We start from the raw sequence: 16,900 nt of genomic DNA on the forward strand, positions 1-16,900 counted from the left end.
AATAGTATTTATTATCAAAGCCCATTGAACAACTTAATAAGTCAGTTTGACAGATTTTATACCACGTGATAAATAAACAGACTAATTAAATAGTTAACGTCTCAGGCTCATGCTGCAGCCTAGTGGTTTATCATGAAAATTTTATGCGAGTTGAAAACAAGTGTATTTGCTGTGTTCATGTGGGAGGGGGGTATAGAAGAGAGGTATTTCTTTGGTAAATAAATAATAGGCACTAAAAGTAAGAGGCTTTTACTTTCTCCAGCTGATGTTTTGGCCTTACTTCTATTGTTCTCTTCATCACTTATGAATTTGCCACATTAAACCTGTGGAGCCACACTCCTCACACTGACAGGAAAATTGTTCTGCTGTTGCTATTAGCAGCAAGAAGATTACTGCTCAGGATTGCTTTTGGAGCTAAAATGTGCAGAGCGGCTTTTCATGGCCCTTGTGGTGGCTGGGAGTTTAATGCTGGTGCTGACAATCCCGTGAGGAAGCCGCAAGTAGACCGTGCTGCGTCAGCGCGTTGCCATGACACTGTGTCCCACCGCCTCCCCCTCTGAATCCCGGCCCGGGTCGGTGTGGCCTCATCGGTGTCTGACTCTACAAAGACAACACTGCAGCGCGCTCCTCACTCAGCATTTACGCCGACTCTTCTGTTCCGGGGCCAAAGGAAAGAAGTGCTGCTGCAGGGCTACGTGTCATAAATTAACCCAACGACCAGCTGGTGCATATCCAATCAGACATTAGAAGACTGAACGTTCACACGCTTCTGCCTCCATGATTGAGCTCCACGTCTTTCAGGGTTTTGAAATACTTATGAACGCACATCAATTTGAAACATGTCTTACATTTATTAGCAGACGTGCATGGCAAGCGCCCTGATTTGCTGCTAGCATCAATCACCGTGTGTGTGTGTGTGTGTGTGTGTGTGTGTGTGTGTGTGTGTGTGTGTGTGTGTGTGTGTGTGTGTGTGTGTGTGTGTGTGTGTGTGTGTGTGTGTGTGTGTTCAGGTAAACAGTGTTGTAGATGTCCTGACTACTGATGTATGTTATGCTGTGACACCTAAAGAAGCTCTTTGGTGTCATTTCCTGTCATCATAGTGGAAGCACAACTAGGTGGGAGCCACTGTGGGGCAGCTGCCCCATCACCATCCACCATTCCAGCCTGGCCACCCCAAGTTCTTGTTGCCTAAGCAGTTGTCATCCAGGTCTTGGGGACAACAGCCTCTGCATGGAAGTTCTGACTTTCCTCCCCGAGCCGCCTTTTCCAGCTCCCCCTGTGGGACCCCAAGTCCCAGTCCATCCTGAAGTTATAATCCATTCCGTGTGTCCTTAATAAGGCTTCCTGCTGGGGGACATGCTTGAGACACCACCTCATGGAGGCGTCCAGGACGCACTCTGACCAAATGTCCAAACCATCTTAGCTGGCTCCTCTACGTGGAGGAACAGCGGCTCTGCTCTGAGCTCCTTACCCCGTCTCAGGCTGAGTTCAGCCACCTGAAATTGAGAACCTGTGAAATCTTTAGAAACCCTTCAATGCCATTTGCAGTTTTCATCATCTGCCAATCACAGAAAACACAGATTTAGGATTTGTTGCAAGCTCAAGATAGTCAGTGATCCCCGTTCTCTCTGGAGGCGTTCTTGGTTTTTAATAGATGTACTGTTGGTCTGTTCTCAGCTGCTTCCTAAGTATTTTAGTCTGTTGAATAAAACCTGTAATGATTTGATCATTTGAATCATCAGGCTGCTTGTTTGATGTTACGCTCGCTCACCCTGACTTCCTGTTTGTAAATCCCCATCGTTGCGCTGATGTGAGAGTCTACTTTAGAAAAATGCTAAAAATATAGCAACATAACACTCCAGCTGGAGTTTTTATTAGACTGTGGTTATGTGGCTGCAGTAAAAATAAAGGAAGGCCTCTGAAGGTTCTGCATTTTTCCACAGGAACATAAAAAACTTTATTTAAAAGCTGCTTTTGCATCAGAGACAAGAATGACCTGTTCACACGGTGAAAAATTAAATAGAAATTCAGACATATTTGTATATTCTGAATCTCTATTTTTGTGTTCAGCATGGCAGGTGTTTGTAACCAGCTGCAGTTTGGAAAATATAAAAGTTATTTAGTATAAAAACATAATTTTGTTCACAACAAAAACAGAATTTTAGGAAATAATAAGGTCTTTATTACATAGAGCATTATTGCATTATGACCAGTCTATCATTGCATATGAAGACGGAGACCTTTATCTGTACAGCGATGAAATAAAGTCTGGAGTGGAGGATGAATAATTTGCTGTGCTCGCTGCCAGGAGCTGGTTTTCCTGCTGCTAAAACATGACTCACTGCACAGCCCTGAAAGAGTCTGAAACCAGATCGGACCAGATGCGGCTGCTTGGCTCAATCTACCTGTTGTATAACAGGAAGCATGTTAAAGGTACACTTTGTGAAGGATGGAGATGGAGAGACGTGGATGTTATTTCTGCCAGACTTCTCGTTTAACCTCGGAATCTCACAAATCTAAAGGAATGAGCGGAAAGGTCAGGAAGCTGCCTGGAATGTCACTGAGCATGTTGAACAGGACATTCCATCAGATGTTTTTTCTTAGGAAGGTTGAGTTTAACATGAGTGGAGGTGGGTGGAGCAACCTCAGAACCGTGGAAATAAAAAAATAATTCCACCATTTTTCCTCAAAGCTGCTCAGAATCTTTTAATATTCAGCTCAAACATGGATGCTTACATTGTTTTCCTTGTTTAGGGACACTGATTCTGATTTTAAGGGCTGATTTGTCTGCAGCTCTGACTTGCCGATACCAACACTGGCCACATTTGATTAATCTCAAAGAACTGCAATGAATAGAATGCAGATTTCTTAATTGTATAGTATTGTTTATAGCTAGCATGAATTACCACTCAGCAATGGTGCATTCAGAACCTAGAAAAACTGAGTTTTAGGTTCAGATTCATGTTGAAACTTGGCCAATTCTAGTTTTTGGCACATCGCTTCTTGTATGTCATAAAATTAAATGTTATTGTTCAATTTAATCTTTTTTCACTAAAATAATTAAAACAAGTCACTTCTTTCAGATTAAGTCAGAAACTATCAACACGGTTTTGAAGCAGGTTATCTGCTCAGCTCATGTTACCATGGTGATCTAAGATGAAACCTAGCACAGCTAACATTTATTATCTGGTGCAGACATATAATAACTTGTAAAAGCATTAAGTTTGACAAACATCCTGCTTTTTTTTAAGTCTGTTGCCCTTAATGATTCAACAAAACTTGGCTTGTGTTTGGAATTGGCCTGATTTTAGCTCGACTGACTTAACTGGTGGTGAACCAGTTAGAAACTTTGGCGTAAATCAATAAAAAGTGCATGTAGCACTACATCACAACACATTTACTATGTGTGATTTTTCGCTTACAAGGGGTAAAAAATCAAGTAAGAAGGTATTATCAGGAGAGGGAGATGTCCATTGGTTGGCAGCGGTGTTTCGGCGGATGACCCCCTGTAGAAAGCCACCACAGCTCAGCAGAACATCAGTGTAGCTTCTTCTGGAGAGAAGGACACTCAGAGAGAACATAGTTAACATCAAAGAAAATAATTCAATTGGAGAGAAGTGGTAGAAGAAAGTAGTCGAGTGTGGACAGTGGTCAGTGTGTCCTCCAGCAGTCTAAGCCTATAGCAGCATAACTACAGAGATAACTCTGGATAACCAAGCCTTTTAGATGGAGGCATGTTGGAGGCAGGCTAAGGGAGAGCCATCTTTACCGACAGGATTCTCCGTTGTACACTCCACCTCACCCCGTCCTAGGACAGTTCAAGAGCTGACTCCCACCCTCATGCTCACACATAAACCCACCCAACCCAAGGGTGCACAGGGTAAAGCGAGCCACCACCCCAGACCCCAAACCGACGGCCAGCTGCCACTCCCAGCCTCGGTCAGAGAGCTGAGAACAGAGGTCTCCCTCCACCTGCTCCAGAGGGTAGTTGTTGTAGAGGGCATTTAAAACGGGTATCGACCCTCAAAATATAAACTGGTGCATTTTTTATGTGCTGATTTTGAGGTCTGATAGTAAAGGGTTTATCAGGATAACTCTTTAAGTTTGTAATTTGTTCTAATTGTGGTTTTATAAAATAATTTCACTGCAGTTTGATTAGAAAAATCTTGATCAAGTTAACATGAAGTCCAGCATCATCTCCAGCTAAATCTTCTAGGAGTGGCACAAACGTGCATTTACCATATTTCTGCGTTCTGACTCAAAGCTTCTGTTAGCTGAGTCAAATATTGATTTACCAGCATGATTCCAATATGCAACGAGCAACCCTGTGTCTGATGTAGGCGATGCTAGCATCTACCATCTCTGACCTAAAGAGAGCTGAGTGGGTATCGATCAGCGTCTCTGTCGTTTCATTACGGCATCGTGATGCAAGTTTCCAGACAGAGCAGCCTGTGACGAGCCTCCGGCTGCAGAGCAGAGGGATGAAAGCATCATCCTGTTTTCAGTCTGCAGAGACAGCAGTGACGAACAGGAATGATGAGGCTGAGGATCCTATCGTTTGATGCTGTTAGAGGTTTTCCCTCCATCAGCACAAAGACTGCTGCCTCACCAGCTGCACGATTCTGTCCAGCTGTCCATCTCGGTCTCCTGCTTCCTGTCCCTTCATCTTTATACCTCAGTTGTTTTTTCATCTGCCATCTTTCTCTTGTTGTGGGTTTCTCTTCCTCATCTCTTTGCACTAATGTACTAATTTTATACGAAGCAACGTGTTCAAATACCTACACAGAGACATCTAAAAATGCAGACTTGTTTGGAGGCATGAGTGCTGTTGTGGTCTAAATCCTGGATTCACAAAGGACAAACATTTGTGTTTTAGGTCATGAATCTGGTTGATTTGGTGTTATTATGCAGAAATGATCAGTGATACATAATTTTTGTAAACATTTTCTCATTTGATGGATAGCTCTAGTCTGACATCCACCAGAGAAAAGCAAACGTCTTGTTTCTGTCGTCTTCATGTTTTTGATCCCTCCGATTGTTTTTGCGTCTGTGGCTCTGGCTGATGCTTCAGCCGTCATGTTCGCCTCCGTTTGGTCAGCAGCTGGGTTTTATCCCCCCGCTGACGGTCGGCATTACGTTTGGAAACACGGACGCTGTCCAGCCCAGGGTTTTCCCTTCCATCCGTCTAAAGGAGGGATTATCCGTGATGCTGCTGAGTCTGTTTGAGAAGGCCAAGCTGGCGGTCCTGACTGTGTTTTATCATCCTGACCTTCGGTCGTCTCAGTCAGGTGATGTAATCACAAACATGGTCGGCTCTGAGGATCAGAAAATGATTTGCTTGTGTAGCTGGATAACCCTCTGCTAGGACATGGCTTCCCTGTAACTCAGATACCATCTCGGTTTTGTTATTAGGATCTGCTTTATGCATAAAATCTCCAATTGGATCCGTTATGTAAACGTCCTGGGTCTCTTCCTGTTGCTGCTGCTGAAACCTCAGGCCTCTACTTACTTTTAATAACTTCCTGATTCAAATCTAATGTTTTAGATTTGAATCAGGAAGTTGTTCATCTGCTGAACCCAGTGTCTGTATAAATGAACTGGTTGAAACCAGTGACTGTATAAATTACTGGTTTAAACCAGTAATTTATACAGTCACTGGTGGGTTCACACCTAATCTAAATGCAGATACGTTTCACCAACCAGTTCATTTATATATATATATATATATATATATATATATATATATATATATATATATATATATATATATATATAAATGAACTGGTTGGAACCAGTGACTGTATAAATTACTGGTTTAAACCAGTATAAATGAACTGGTTGAAACCAGTGACTGTATAAATGAACTGGAATTGGCCCATCTGCTGAAAAATTGTTGATTTTTACACGAGAGCAAAAACTCTCAGGACTCTCATAAGAGCTTTTAGGTCTATATAAAGTAGATAATATGTGAAATCTTTAAAAGACATGGAAGCAGAATAAATGGCACAACCCTGAAGCGCTGGTGTGAACCCAGTGCTCCCAGTGAGCTCCCTGGCTTCTGTCACAGTTAGATAAGCCCCGGTCTGCGTCTGTGCCTGGCCCAGCTTTCAGTTTAAGTCACGCCATCACATTTTTTGTGTTTGCTTTCAACCCGAGCCAAAGACTTAGCGATGTTAATTCCCTCTAATTGGAGAAATCTTACTCCCAGCCTAAGTGCGGCCCTTATTGCCGTCATATGACCTGCACACATGGCCTTTTGTGCACTGCCCTCATTGTCTAAGCAACTGAACATTTTGGGTGTATTTGTTTTTTTAGGATATACATTTCAGAAAAAGTCCTGGAGTTTAGAGAATTACAGTAAATATCGTACAAATGCAATCAACTCAAATAATGTAGTAAATATAGAGAATTTGTCATTTTTATTGTAACAGAAATGAGATGGAGATTGGAGGTTCTACTTGTCTGATACCGACGCTGATTTACCATGCATCCCTAAAATAAACCCATTTATTCCTCCTGTGTGTTTGCAGCTATCATGTATGTGATGGGAGCACTGGGCCCCGCAGCCGGGTACCTGCTGGGAGGAGTCCTCATCGGCTTCTACGTAGACCCAAAGACTGCCGTCAACATCGACCAGAGCGATCCTCGCTTCATCGGCAACTGGTGAGACCCAATCAGGCTGCTTTCCTGCTCACACCACCCATTCAATCCACAACAGCCACAACCTTTTACAGTTTTGAGTCAGTTGCATTTTATTTGAACATTACATCAGTTTTGTGTAGGTGACTAACTCTTGGTTCTACCAGAGTTTTTATGCTGAATTAATTTTATTTCTACAGAAATATGCATGATTTACCTGAGAATTTCTTTAAGTTTGTTTTCCTTAATGAGCACTAAACCACAAACTGTTCTTGTTGTTATTCAGATTCTATCTGCTTATATCTCACCTCCGTCTGGATGCAGGATGTGATTAGTCATCGATTTAGAGCCTTTAGTGATGTCGTCCGACAGCCTAACCATGACTCACCAGGAAGCAGCCGTGGGCTTGTAGGTGATGATCGCAGGAAGATGCTGCATGAATGCAGCGGCTTACTCATTTATTTGCACAATAATCCGGCACCCAGAGACTGAGTCCAGATGGGTTTTCACACCTGGTATCAACATGGTTCCTGATGTTCCTGGGTTCACACCTAATCTAAATGCAGATACGTTTCACACTCGCGGGTCTTTGACTGTTCCTGCAAAATCCGCTCGTACATTTAGTGATCCGTAAAAATGAAAGCACACCGTTTCAGCCGCTTGAGTTGGATCAACAGGATCTTTCTACTATAACCTACTATAATCTATGGGCTACAAAGGGTTAAAGGCTTTAATGTAGAACAGCTATTACTCTTTTATTTGCTTTGAGAACCGTACAGCAGCCAGTATTTTCCCTGCATGCACTAAAGACGTTGGTGTACAGTAATCTGGCAACTTTAGATTTGTACTCAGTTGTTTAATTTATTGAGATCCGTTTTACAAATAAACTCTTCCAGGGGGAGAAATGGGAACTACGAGCAGCTCGACTCGTGTAAAACCAATGGTTTTCCATGTACTCTGCGTGTTTAAGGTGGAGCGGGTTTCTGCTGTGCGCCGTGGCCATGCTGCTGGTCATATTCCCTATGTTCACCTTCCCCAAGAAGCTGCCTCCTCGACACAAGAAGAAGAAGAGGAGGAAAAAGCTGAGCCTGGATGACCTGTCGAGCGACGACGACGTTCTCAAGGAGAAGAGCAACAACAAGAACCAGACGGTCACCTCGGCCATGGGCTTCGGGAAGGACATCAAAGGTAACGCTTCCCTGACTGGAAAACGGCTCAGGAGTCGCTTTGGAAGATTTTAATCTAGAGAGAATTTTTAGTCTTGATTTGGCTTTCTTCCATTAGGATTATTTGGCTATGTGTTCATATGTTTCATCCTAAACTCTTCATATCATGATTCATGTTGCAAGTGTGCAAAGTTTGTTTCTGAAGTAAGTAAAGTTCAGAGGAATGAGCTGGTGGTTCTGACACAAATCCAGTTTAAAATTACCATCCTGCAGATTTACCCAAAGCAGCAGTGAGGATCCTCAGCAACGTCACCTTCCTCTTCGTCAGCCTCTCCTACACCGCAGAGAGCGCCATCGTCACCGCCTTCATCACTTTCATCCCCAAGTTCATCGAGTCCCAGTTTGGGATCCCGGCCTCCAACGCCAGCATCTACACCGGTGAGATGGAGCGCCGCTCTGTCATACGCTCCTGCTTATTTTTTTATAAAATGCTCCAATTCTAGAGCATTTAGAGCTTTACAAGGACAGAGCTGGCAACGTTTCTGCAGCAGACCGGAATAACGGGAAGCGAAGCTGGAGCAGCCCGGAGCTGCAAGTCAGCATTAATATTAAAGGATCTGCTGCTCTTCAGGTCACACGGGAGGCTGAACAGGAACAGTTAGTGGCCTACACACAAAATATTTATAAAAAAATACCCAAATCCAAGCACAGTCATGCTCTAAACGCACTCGAATCACTCACGGATGCATCTGCATGCTTTATTAGTGAAAACACGGAAAAAAACACGGAATTCTCCACATGTTGGCAGGATAACAAGATGGTATTTTACATGATGTTGCATCATTTTCAATAACCCAGCAGCTGTCTACTAATCTTTCACAGCTTTTTTTTTTCTTTTTTGTGAACATCTTTAAGAAACTTCAAAATAAAAGCATTTTAGTACTTTAGAGGAAATTTAAATGATAAATAAGCAATAATCTTTTTTATTTTATGCTTTTTCCTTTCACAAAGACGTTTAAGTGCAGTTTCATTCTTTATTTCATTGTTTTAAATATTTTAACGAACTTATATGGTTCTAAATCAGATAAATTTTCATTTTACCTGTAAAGTTGTTTTTTTCTTTGCTTTAATAAAAATCTAATATGAACTTTATTTTGAAGGGTTCAGTCAGTTTTACGGCTCTAAGTGAATTTAAAAAAAATGTTTTGAGATGTTAAATAAAATAATTTAAACTAAGATAACAATGGCTGAAGCTGCGAGTTCACCGTTCACTTCTGTGTAAAAGAATAAAATCACTTATGAGTAACTTTTAAAGTCAAAAATCAAAACAAACGATTAAATCTGCACTTACTGTCGTGTGGACTCTTGTGTTTCTGATGAGGAGGAAAACAAGTGTGTTGTTTTGGACTACACACAGAAAAGCTGCAGAAATCGTCAAGTTTTTAAAAGTTATAAAATAAATGTTTTAAAACTAATTTATGCATGAATTAAAAATAATTTATATTTAATTTATTTATAGAAAACGTTTGTGTTTGTGGAGTAGCGTGTTTGCATCAACTAAAATTAAATATAATTATTCTGAAAGAAAAGATTAAAACAGATCATTTTCAGCTGACCTTTGACCCCTTTTTTGGGTGTTTTTATGTCCTCTGTAGCAACCAGAGGCTGTGTTGTTGTTGTTGTTGTTGTTAGAGATTTTGTGTGTTTCTGACCAGGCGGATGTTTCACCTCCAGGCAGATCTGTTGTTTTACTCATGCTTTACTCTTAGTCGTCAGCCTCGTCTCAAACACAGAAAAGATGTTATTCAGCCACAGTCTCTGAGAATATCGTTGTTTAACGCTGCTGATTGTTTATCTTACAAATTTCTGTGGATTTACTGAATATTTGATGAGCAACGACTGATGTGTTTATTGTGATAATAATGAAAGTCAGGAAGACGAAAGGCTGCAACGCCGTTTCTGTCTGGGTTAGAGGCTCCACCGCCTTCATGGCTGCCCACTCGCTCAATGTTTGCTGTCATGGTAATGCAAGGCTGCTGGGGGCGGCCGCCGTTGTGATCGCTGCGTTTTCCATCTGATTTCATGTTGTTTGAAGACAACAAGGGAGAGAGACCGAGGAAAATCAAATAAAATACTTTTAGTTTGTAAAACTCGGATTAAAGAAAGAAGAATGACAGAAGGAGCTCTGCTGCATTCAGAGTTCGTGTGCTGAAAGTAAAACAGACATAAACATCCTCACATTCCAGAAAATTTGGATTTGACGGTCTGATGGTTTGGGTTAAAGCCATTAATGCATTTAAAATATAAAATGATGATTTTATCATTTCCTAAAGCAATGCACATCAGTCACAGCTTCTCTAGTGAATGGTTTAACTAACTGCTGTTTTTATCGTTGACATTACAAAAATAGTTCTTACTCCTGAGCAGAAACAGTCTGCTGTCAGCATGACTAATCCGAGCTTTAATTAGAAACCTTCCTACTTTTAGTTCTGGTCCATAAAAGTCTTTTTACTTTTTAATCACTTTTAGTTTTCATTTTGCAGATGAAAAAGTGATTCATATACAGGAAGAATAGTTCAATTCAAGGAGTTTGTAGCTGGTTTTATGCCTCTAAATGGCTTTATTAAAGCCGTATGTTAGCTCTATGTGTTTATTGTGATTTGTTATTGAGTAATACGAGTGTGTCTCCTCCCTCAGGTGTCATCATCGTGCCTAGTGCTGGCGTGGGCATCGTTCTGGGCGGTTACATCATTAAGAAGCTGAAGCTGGGAGCTCGAGAGTCGGCCAAGCTGGCCATGATCTGCAGCGGCGTGTCCCTGCTCTGCTTCTCCACGCTCTTCATCGTGGGCTGCGAGAGCATCAACCTCGGAGGAATCAACATTCCCTACACCACCGGGTGAGGAGAGACCGAGGGCTGTCACGCATCACTGGTGCTCAGGAAGTCATCGCAGAGCAGAAGACGTCTGTTTCTTTACGTCTGAATTTATAATCCATTCTGGGTCAGGAAAGTGAAAGGGAGGATGGAAAAAGGGATGAAAGAATGGAGGAGAGAGATGAACGATGAACTGTGAGGGAGGAGTTAAAACGCACTTCCTGCTACGTCTTTTTTAGTCCACTGAAGTCACTGTCGGTTTACTTGTTGGCACCTTGCTAGAGGAGCCTGTCCAGTTTCATGCCAGAAAAAGTTGCCTTTACCGAGTAAATCAGGTGCATAACACATGGTACAATCATTTATCCGAAACTGTTAGTTGTGTGGCTGCCTCCACGGCACGTGCACACCCCTAAACATCCAGTAATAATAATAAGTCTCTTATTGGAAACACTAAATCTCATCTCCAGCAAACGTTTGTGTTGGGAGGAGATGTCAGATGCTTCTTAGACGTAAACTCATGCTGAGGAAATTGTTTTAGGACTACAGATATGTTAATCACAGAAGCGGCTAATCGCTGAGATGTTCCTCAAAACTCCAAAGCGGGATTACTTTATCAAATACATGGAAGACTCAAAATTCCCGACTTGCTTTCCTGCTGAAGTGTTTTCATGCGGGTGTGAGAAGATGCACGTGGGGTCTGTTTGACCTTTTTAGCTCCGCTTTGCACAAACATGACATCTTTGCACATGGGGATGTTTCACTCACACCCTTGTTTCTGTGGAGGTTTGCTCTCGCAGTAGAAATTAACAAAAGAAAAAGATTTGTCGCATTAAATCCAAATTCAAATTTTTTTAAATCAAGTTTAAACTCTCCCACTCCTCTGCATTAGATTGCAGTTTGATTATTTTCTACGTAAAGCGTGTGGAATCGCTTCGTCCTCCCTCCTCCTAATGTCCTCACTCGTGTTGAAAACCTCCACATCCTCTGCAGGAACGAGCGCATCGGGGTGGGGGGCACGCCTACACATGCTTTCGACATTAGGCACAGCCTGGTGGTGGAATGTCTACAAAATAAAGGTGAAGATGCTGGTATGCATTTCTGTGCTGCCGGTTATTATTAAACCTCCTTTCCTGTTTAGCTCCACCTGATGTTCCTCCTTAGCATTATTTTGTCGTTAGTACGAGTCAGTAGAGGCTCGGTTCAGAGCGGTCCACAAGCCAAGTAGTGTGCTCCTGAGTGAAACCATAAAATAGTCTTTTATGTCTTTGTGTGGGACAGAAGCCACCAGAAGTCCGCTGGTGCACCAGATCTCACTCGGCCTCCTACATTAATGTAGACCTTGGCCTCAACACCTTTTTCTGATGTGTGCAAAAACCATCGACATATATACAAAAACACACAATTCACCCTGACTAAATAATGAATATATTCAGTAAAATTTTCCATATTTTTTTTACATTGAACAGAAACCTTTTCATTATTAAAATGTCAAAAAAGTTAAACAAATTCAATGAAAGTTATTTCAGTTTCACATTGTGTCACATGGTGTTTAATGACAGAAAGCAAACAAACAGAATTATTATTTTAAAACCAATTTGTTATTTTTAAGCTATAAATATCAGTTTGTGGATGCAGGAAATCACGAGATGCTTAACTAAACCAGTCTTCTCTTTCATTTTAACTGAGGGCTGAGAGTTCCTGGTTTGGTTTTTAGTCCTGAAATTGTAATGAAGTCAGTATTATGAGGGAGGATTGTGTTTGGGTTGAATGGCTCTGACAGTAAGAGTCCGGGTTGGTGTTCTGCAGTGTCAAGGTTCAAGTCCAACAGCTGGATTTTATCATTTTGAAAAATCAGAAGTTAGGAAACTTAATAATCTGATGAAAGTCAAAGGTGAAAATTACTGATAGACTTTAAAACTATGTTTATAAGAACTTGAAACGTCTGTAGTAGAAACAGAAAGAGCTCTGATGAGTGCTTCGTCTTTTTATGAATCAGAAATGACCTAGGCCTGGTAACTATAGTCAGCGGCTAGCTAGGTCACACTGTGTTGGTTTTAGTTTTTGGCCAACTTGAGAGTTTTTTGTCCACTTCAGTAAAATCCCAGCTTGGCACCATTCCAACCAGTATAGGCCCCCCACATTGACATGTCTGAAGCTCAGGGAGGGAATTGGGCCCTCTCCCTGCCCCTTCCCAGGATAGTCACAATGCAGGATTTGAACCCGTTGCTCCAAAACTGATGATTTACAAACGTGAACAAGCCCACTGCACCACCAGAACCCTCCACACTAGAAGATGTTCTGGTGGGACATTTGAACTTGTCCCTTTTAGCTTTTGTATGGAAAAGGTGAACAGTGATAAGCTCTGAAGCTCCAGAGCTTCTCCTGGGATTGAAAAAGCTGAAACTTCTGATGTTTATGAATCAGCGGCGAAGAATCCTGAATCCAGAGTCATTAAAAAGGTTATCTACAGTTTATTTTCTAAGAGTTTTACCTCAAAGCTGTCAGATCTGGACATCTGAGGAGCTCAGAGCGTTAGCTCCGTCTGTAAGGATGAGGGGTCAGAGCTCCATTCCAGATTAAAACAAACTCATCTTAGACTTTATGTAAATTCTTTAAACCACGAAAAGCCCTAAAATACACGTGAAAGTTCTCTTGCAGTCATTTACTTGTGCACACACTCAGCACCCCTGTGGCTAAAGCAGAGGAAACACGCGTTAGCATCTGTTGGTGTGAAGGGTTCTGGTGGCGCAGTGGGATTGTTTGTGTTCAAAACTGGTTCAAATCCTGCTTGTGACAGACCGGACCTGGATCCAAGCGACTGTCCTGGAGAGTGTTGGGGCGGGGGCTTTTGCTGAAGTGGACCAGACACTGACTTGGACAGTTACTAAGTTACTTGGCCATACAAGTGACTTATTAAGTAACTTAAGCCAACTTAGTGAGCCCTAATAACTTTGGCCATTTAAGTGGCCTAGCTAGCTCATTCTTTAAAAACCTTCCAGAGCCAACACTGTCCCAGGTAGCTGAGTGAGTTAGGCGCTGGATTGGTGTGTTGAGGGTTCAGAGTTCAAATCCAGGTGAGAAACATCACTTTAGAACTTTTGTGAATTCATGACATCATCAAAAGCTCTAAAAACATGTATCAAGTGTCTGCTTGTGTAGCTTGTTCTGCTAGGTGTGGGCTTTGCACTGTGGAGGATGTGAGTTCAAATCTTCTATCAGCCTTTTGGGTACAAACACCAGAAACGGCCAGTCTAAACGTCCCACCAGAACAGTTCAGTGTGAAGGGTGATGGTGGCCAGGTGGGATTCATGTTAGGAAGTCGCCAGCAACTGGTTTGAATCCCGCTCAGGTGTGTTTCCAGGGAGTGGCCTGGGGTGGCTCATGCAAGCCCACTGAGCTCCTTTTCCATTCATTGTCCACCAAAGTCGGCATTTTAATCCTCAAACAGTAGATGGCAGCATTTTTGCTTGATCATGGTCCCATTTCCACTCCACTCCAGTAGGTGGCGATGGTGCACCAACAAGTGGAGTGCTATCTACAACAATTCCGCTTGAGGAAGAAGAAAGATGTGGTCTTCGCACAATGTGGCCCTAAAAAGCTCAATAGAATGAAAACAAACAATAATTTTGTGAGGGGTGACACCCCACCATCCTCAAAAAAGGAAAACCAACTAAATAAGCCTAATTAAAGGTTGTTTTAGTGAGTTTTTCAGCGCCACATTGTGCCAAGACCACATTTTTCTTCTTCCTCAAGCAGAATTGTGGTAGATAGCACTCCACTTGTTGGTGCACCATCGCCACCTACTGGAGTGGAGTGGGAATGGGACCATGTTTTAATTACTAATTATCTCAATATGAAATGGTAAATGGCCTGTATTTGAGTCCTGGAACCCCCAACGTGCTTTACAACACAATCAGTGTAGCCACAGCTGCCCTGGGGCTCACCGACAAGTAATCGGGCTCCACCGGTCGCTCCGACCACCACTAGCAGACATAATTAAAGGTCCCATTAGTCATCACACTAGTGAAGGTCATCTCCATGTGACCCATCCCTGTGGGGAGCGTTGAGCTGCAGCTGCTCTCAGGAACTATTTGGTGATTTAACCTAAGTCCCAGTCTCAGGGTGGACACTCTACCTCTAGTAAGGTACTACCATGGCCAAGTAACTTAGTAACTGTAAGTTACTGTTTGGTCCACTTCAATAAAATCCCAGCTTGGCACAAATCCAATCAGTATAGGATTGAACCCTGAATCTTCTGCTCTCCAACGTAACACCTTACAGCCTGAGCTACCAGACTCAGGATGACCTGGTCGCTGAGTTCCTGCAGATCCTACAAAGTCTGACTGGAGGTTTGTGGTAAAACCCACTGAAACTCTTAGAGGAATAAAGATTTTGTCAAACTGAATTAAAAGTTCTGTTTTATAAAGTTTCACCTAACCTTGTCAGTAACGTGGGATTTTGGACTTTTACTCAGTTGCTGATTCATAAAACTCAGAAATTCCAAATATTTTCCAAGACAGGTTGGACAGAGACAGTAGATGGCTCTGTGATGTTCATGCTGATGTTCTGGTGAAGTAAAGTTGTTTTAAGGTGTTGGACAATCTTGCTCTATGTGCTGTTTTTTTAGCTTGGACCCCTCCCCACAAAAAGCCTCTGCACAGCCAGCTCCTCTGCTCATAACAAGAACACAAACCTTTGCATGAATCTAAAAACTCAACATTTCTTTGCGTCGGGCGTGTTTTAACACCTCCTTCCTGGCTGTTTTCGACTCCTGGAGTCAGCTGGAGCTCTAAAAGCTTCAACCAGAGGCAGCTCTCTGCTGACAACAGCTTTGACCTTTCTCCCTGCAGTGGAGGGTTTTATTTTTTATCTGCTCATCTGTGAAGCCAGAGCGAGTGTGTGTGCAGATCCAACGCCTAATGAGAGCGTAAACGAAGGCGTTTTCTTTTGGATGCAGCTTCCCTGAGAGTGATTACACGGCAGCGATGGAGAGAGTCCAAGGACAGCTTGGAGGAGAGGATCTCTGGCTCGCCGCCGCTCCGTTCACGTGTTTCCCCCGCTGGTTCTGCTTCTATCGCCTCTCTGTCGTCTGTCCTCTTCTCTCTCCATCCTCCAGCTCCGTTTTATTGCTTAGGTTTCTGGAACCAGGCAGTTAGAAGAAGTTTGTGCAGGAAAAGAGCGTGTCCTTATGAACACGTTTTTTTATTCCAGACCCACGCTCACCATGACGCAGAGGAACCTGACAGGAGGCTGTAACGTGAACTGTGGATGTAAAATCCACGAATACGCTCCGGTCTGCGGTTCCGACGGCATCACGTACTTTAACCCCTGCCTGGCCGGCTGCAACAGCGTGGCCAACGACAGCAACGGGGTAAGAAAAACATATTTTAAAAAATCACTTTTACTGATTTCTTGTAAAAACAAAATGCTTTGATGTGTAAAAAAATGGATTTTACTCATTTTAACAAAATCTAAACATGCAGAAGCTACGATTATCCGGCAGTTTTTTAATTTCATTCTAATTAATGATCAAAATGATTTGAACATTTAAGAGAAACTGTGAAAACGTTTTTCAGTCATTAAATGACAAAACAGAAAGTTAATATTTTATTAATAAAGGTGGCATCAAGGGTCAGATTCCTCGTTCAGTCTCAAAACTTCATTCGTTCCTCATTTTTTAAAGATCCTCGTGTTATTTTTATTTTTTTGAGTGGCCCTAATGTGTGTGTGTGTGTGTGTGTGTGTGTGTGTGTGTGTGTGTGTGTGTGTGTGTGTGTGTGTGTGTGTGTGTGTGTGTGTGTGTGTGTGTGTGTGTGTGTGTCCAGGTCCGTAACTACTCAGGCTGCGCCTGCGTCCAGAGTCGGCAGGTCATAACGCCGTCGTCCGGCAGCCAAGGCAGCAACCAGCTGCAGCTCGTCATCGTCAAAACCTACCTAAACGAGAACGGCTACGCCGTGTCAGGGAAGTGCGACCGCACCTGCAACACCCTCATCCCGTTCCTCATCTTCCTCTTCATCGTCACGCTCATCACCGCCTGCGCGCAGCCCTCCGCCATCATCGTCACCCTCAGGTAGGACACGGCAGCGCCGGGCCTGCAGCCTCACTGGTCTGCTCGGGTGTTTCATGTGTTCACCTGTGTTTGCAGGTCTGTTGCGGAGCAGGAGCGGCCGTTCGCTCTGGGAATGCAGTTCGTTCTTCTCAGGACTCTCGGTGAGTAGAACCG

General features: G+C 42.8%; 1 protein-coding gene across 2 annotated transcripts in view; it reads left to right on the forward strand.

Moving 5' to 3' along the window:
• LOC107383404 (solute carrier organic anion transporter family member 5A1) overlaps window positions 1-16,900 on the forward strand; it is a 38,120-nt gene that overhangs the window by 17,363 nt on the left and 3,857 nt on the right. For both annotated transcript variants that reach the window (XM_015955995.3, XM_070541533.1), the window contains 7 exons: window positions 6,531-6,663; window positions 7,610-7,827; window positions 8,079-8,243; window positions 10,503-10,701; window positions 15,889-16,048; window positions 16,503-16,747; window positions 16,823-16,887. In XM_015955995.3, the coding sequence (XP_015811481.3) occupies window positions 6,531-6,663; window positions 7,610-7,827; window positions 8,079-8,243; window positions 10,503-10,701; window positions 15,889-16,048; window positions 16,503-16,747; window positions 16,823-16,887 (1,185 nt within the window). The remainder of the gene's footprint in view (window positions 1-6,530; window positions 6,664-7,609; window positions 7,828-8,078; window positions 8,244-10,502; window positions 10,702-15,888; window positions 16,049-16,502; window positions 16,748-16,822; window positions 16,888-16,900) is intronic.

This window comes from Nothobranchius furzeri, chromosome 11, assembly GCF_043380555.1.
Source record: "Nothobranchius furzeri strain GRZ-AD chromosome 11, NfurGRZ-RIMD1, whole genome shotgun sequence".
NCBI lineage: Eukaryota > Metazoa > Chordata > Actinopteri > Cyprinodontiformes > Nothobranchiidae > Nothobranchius > Nothobranchius furzeri.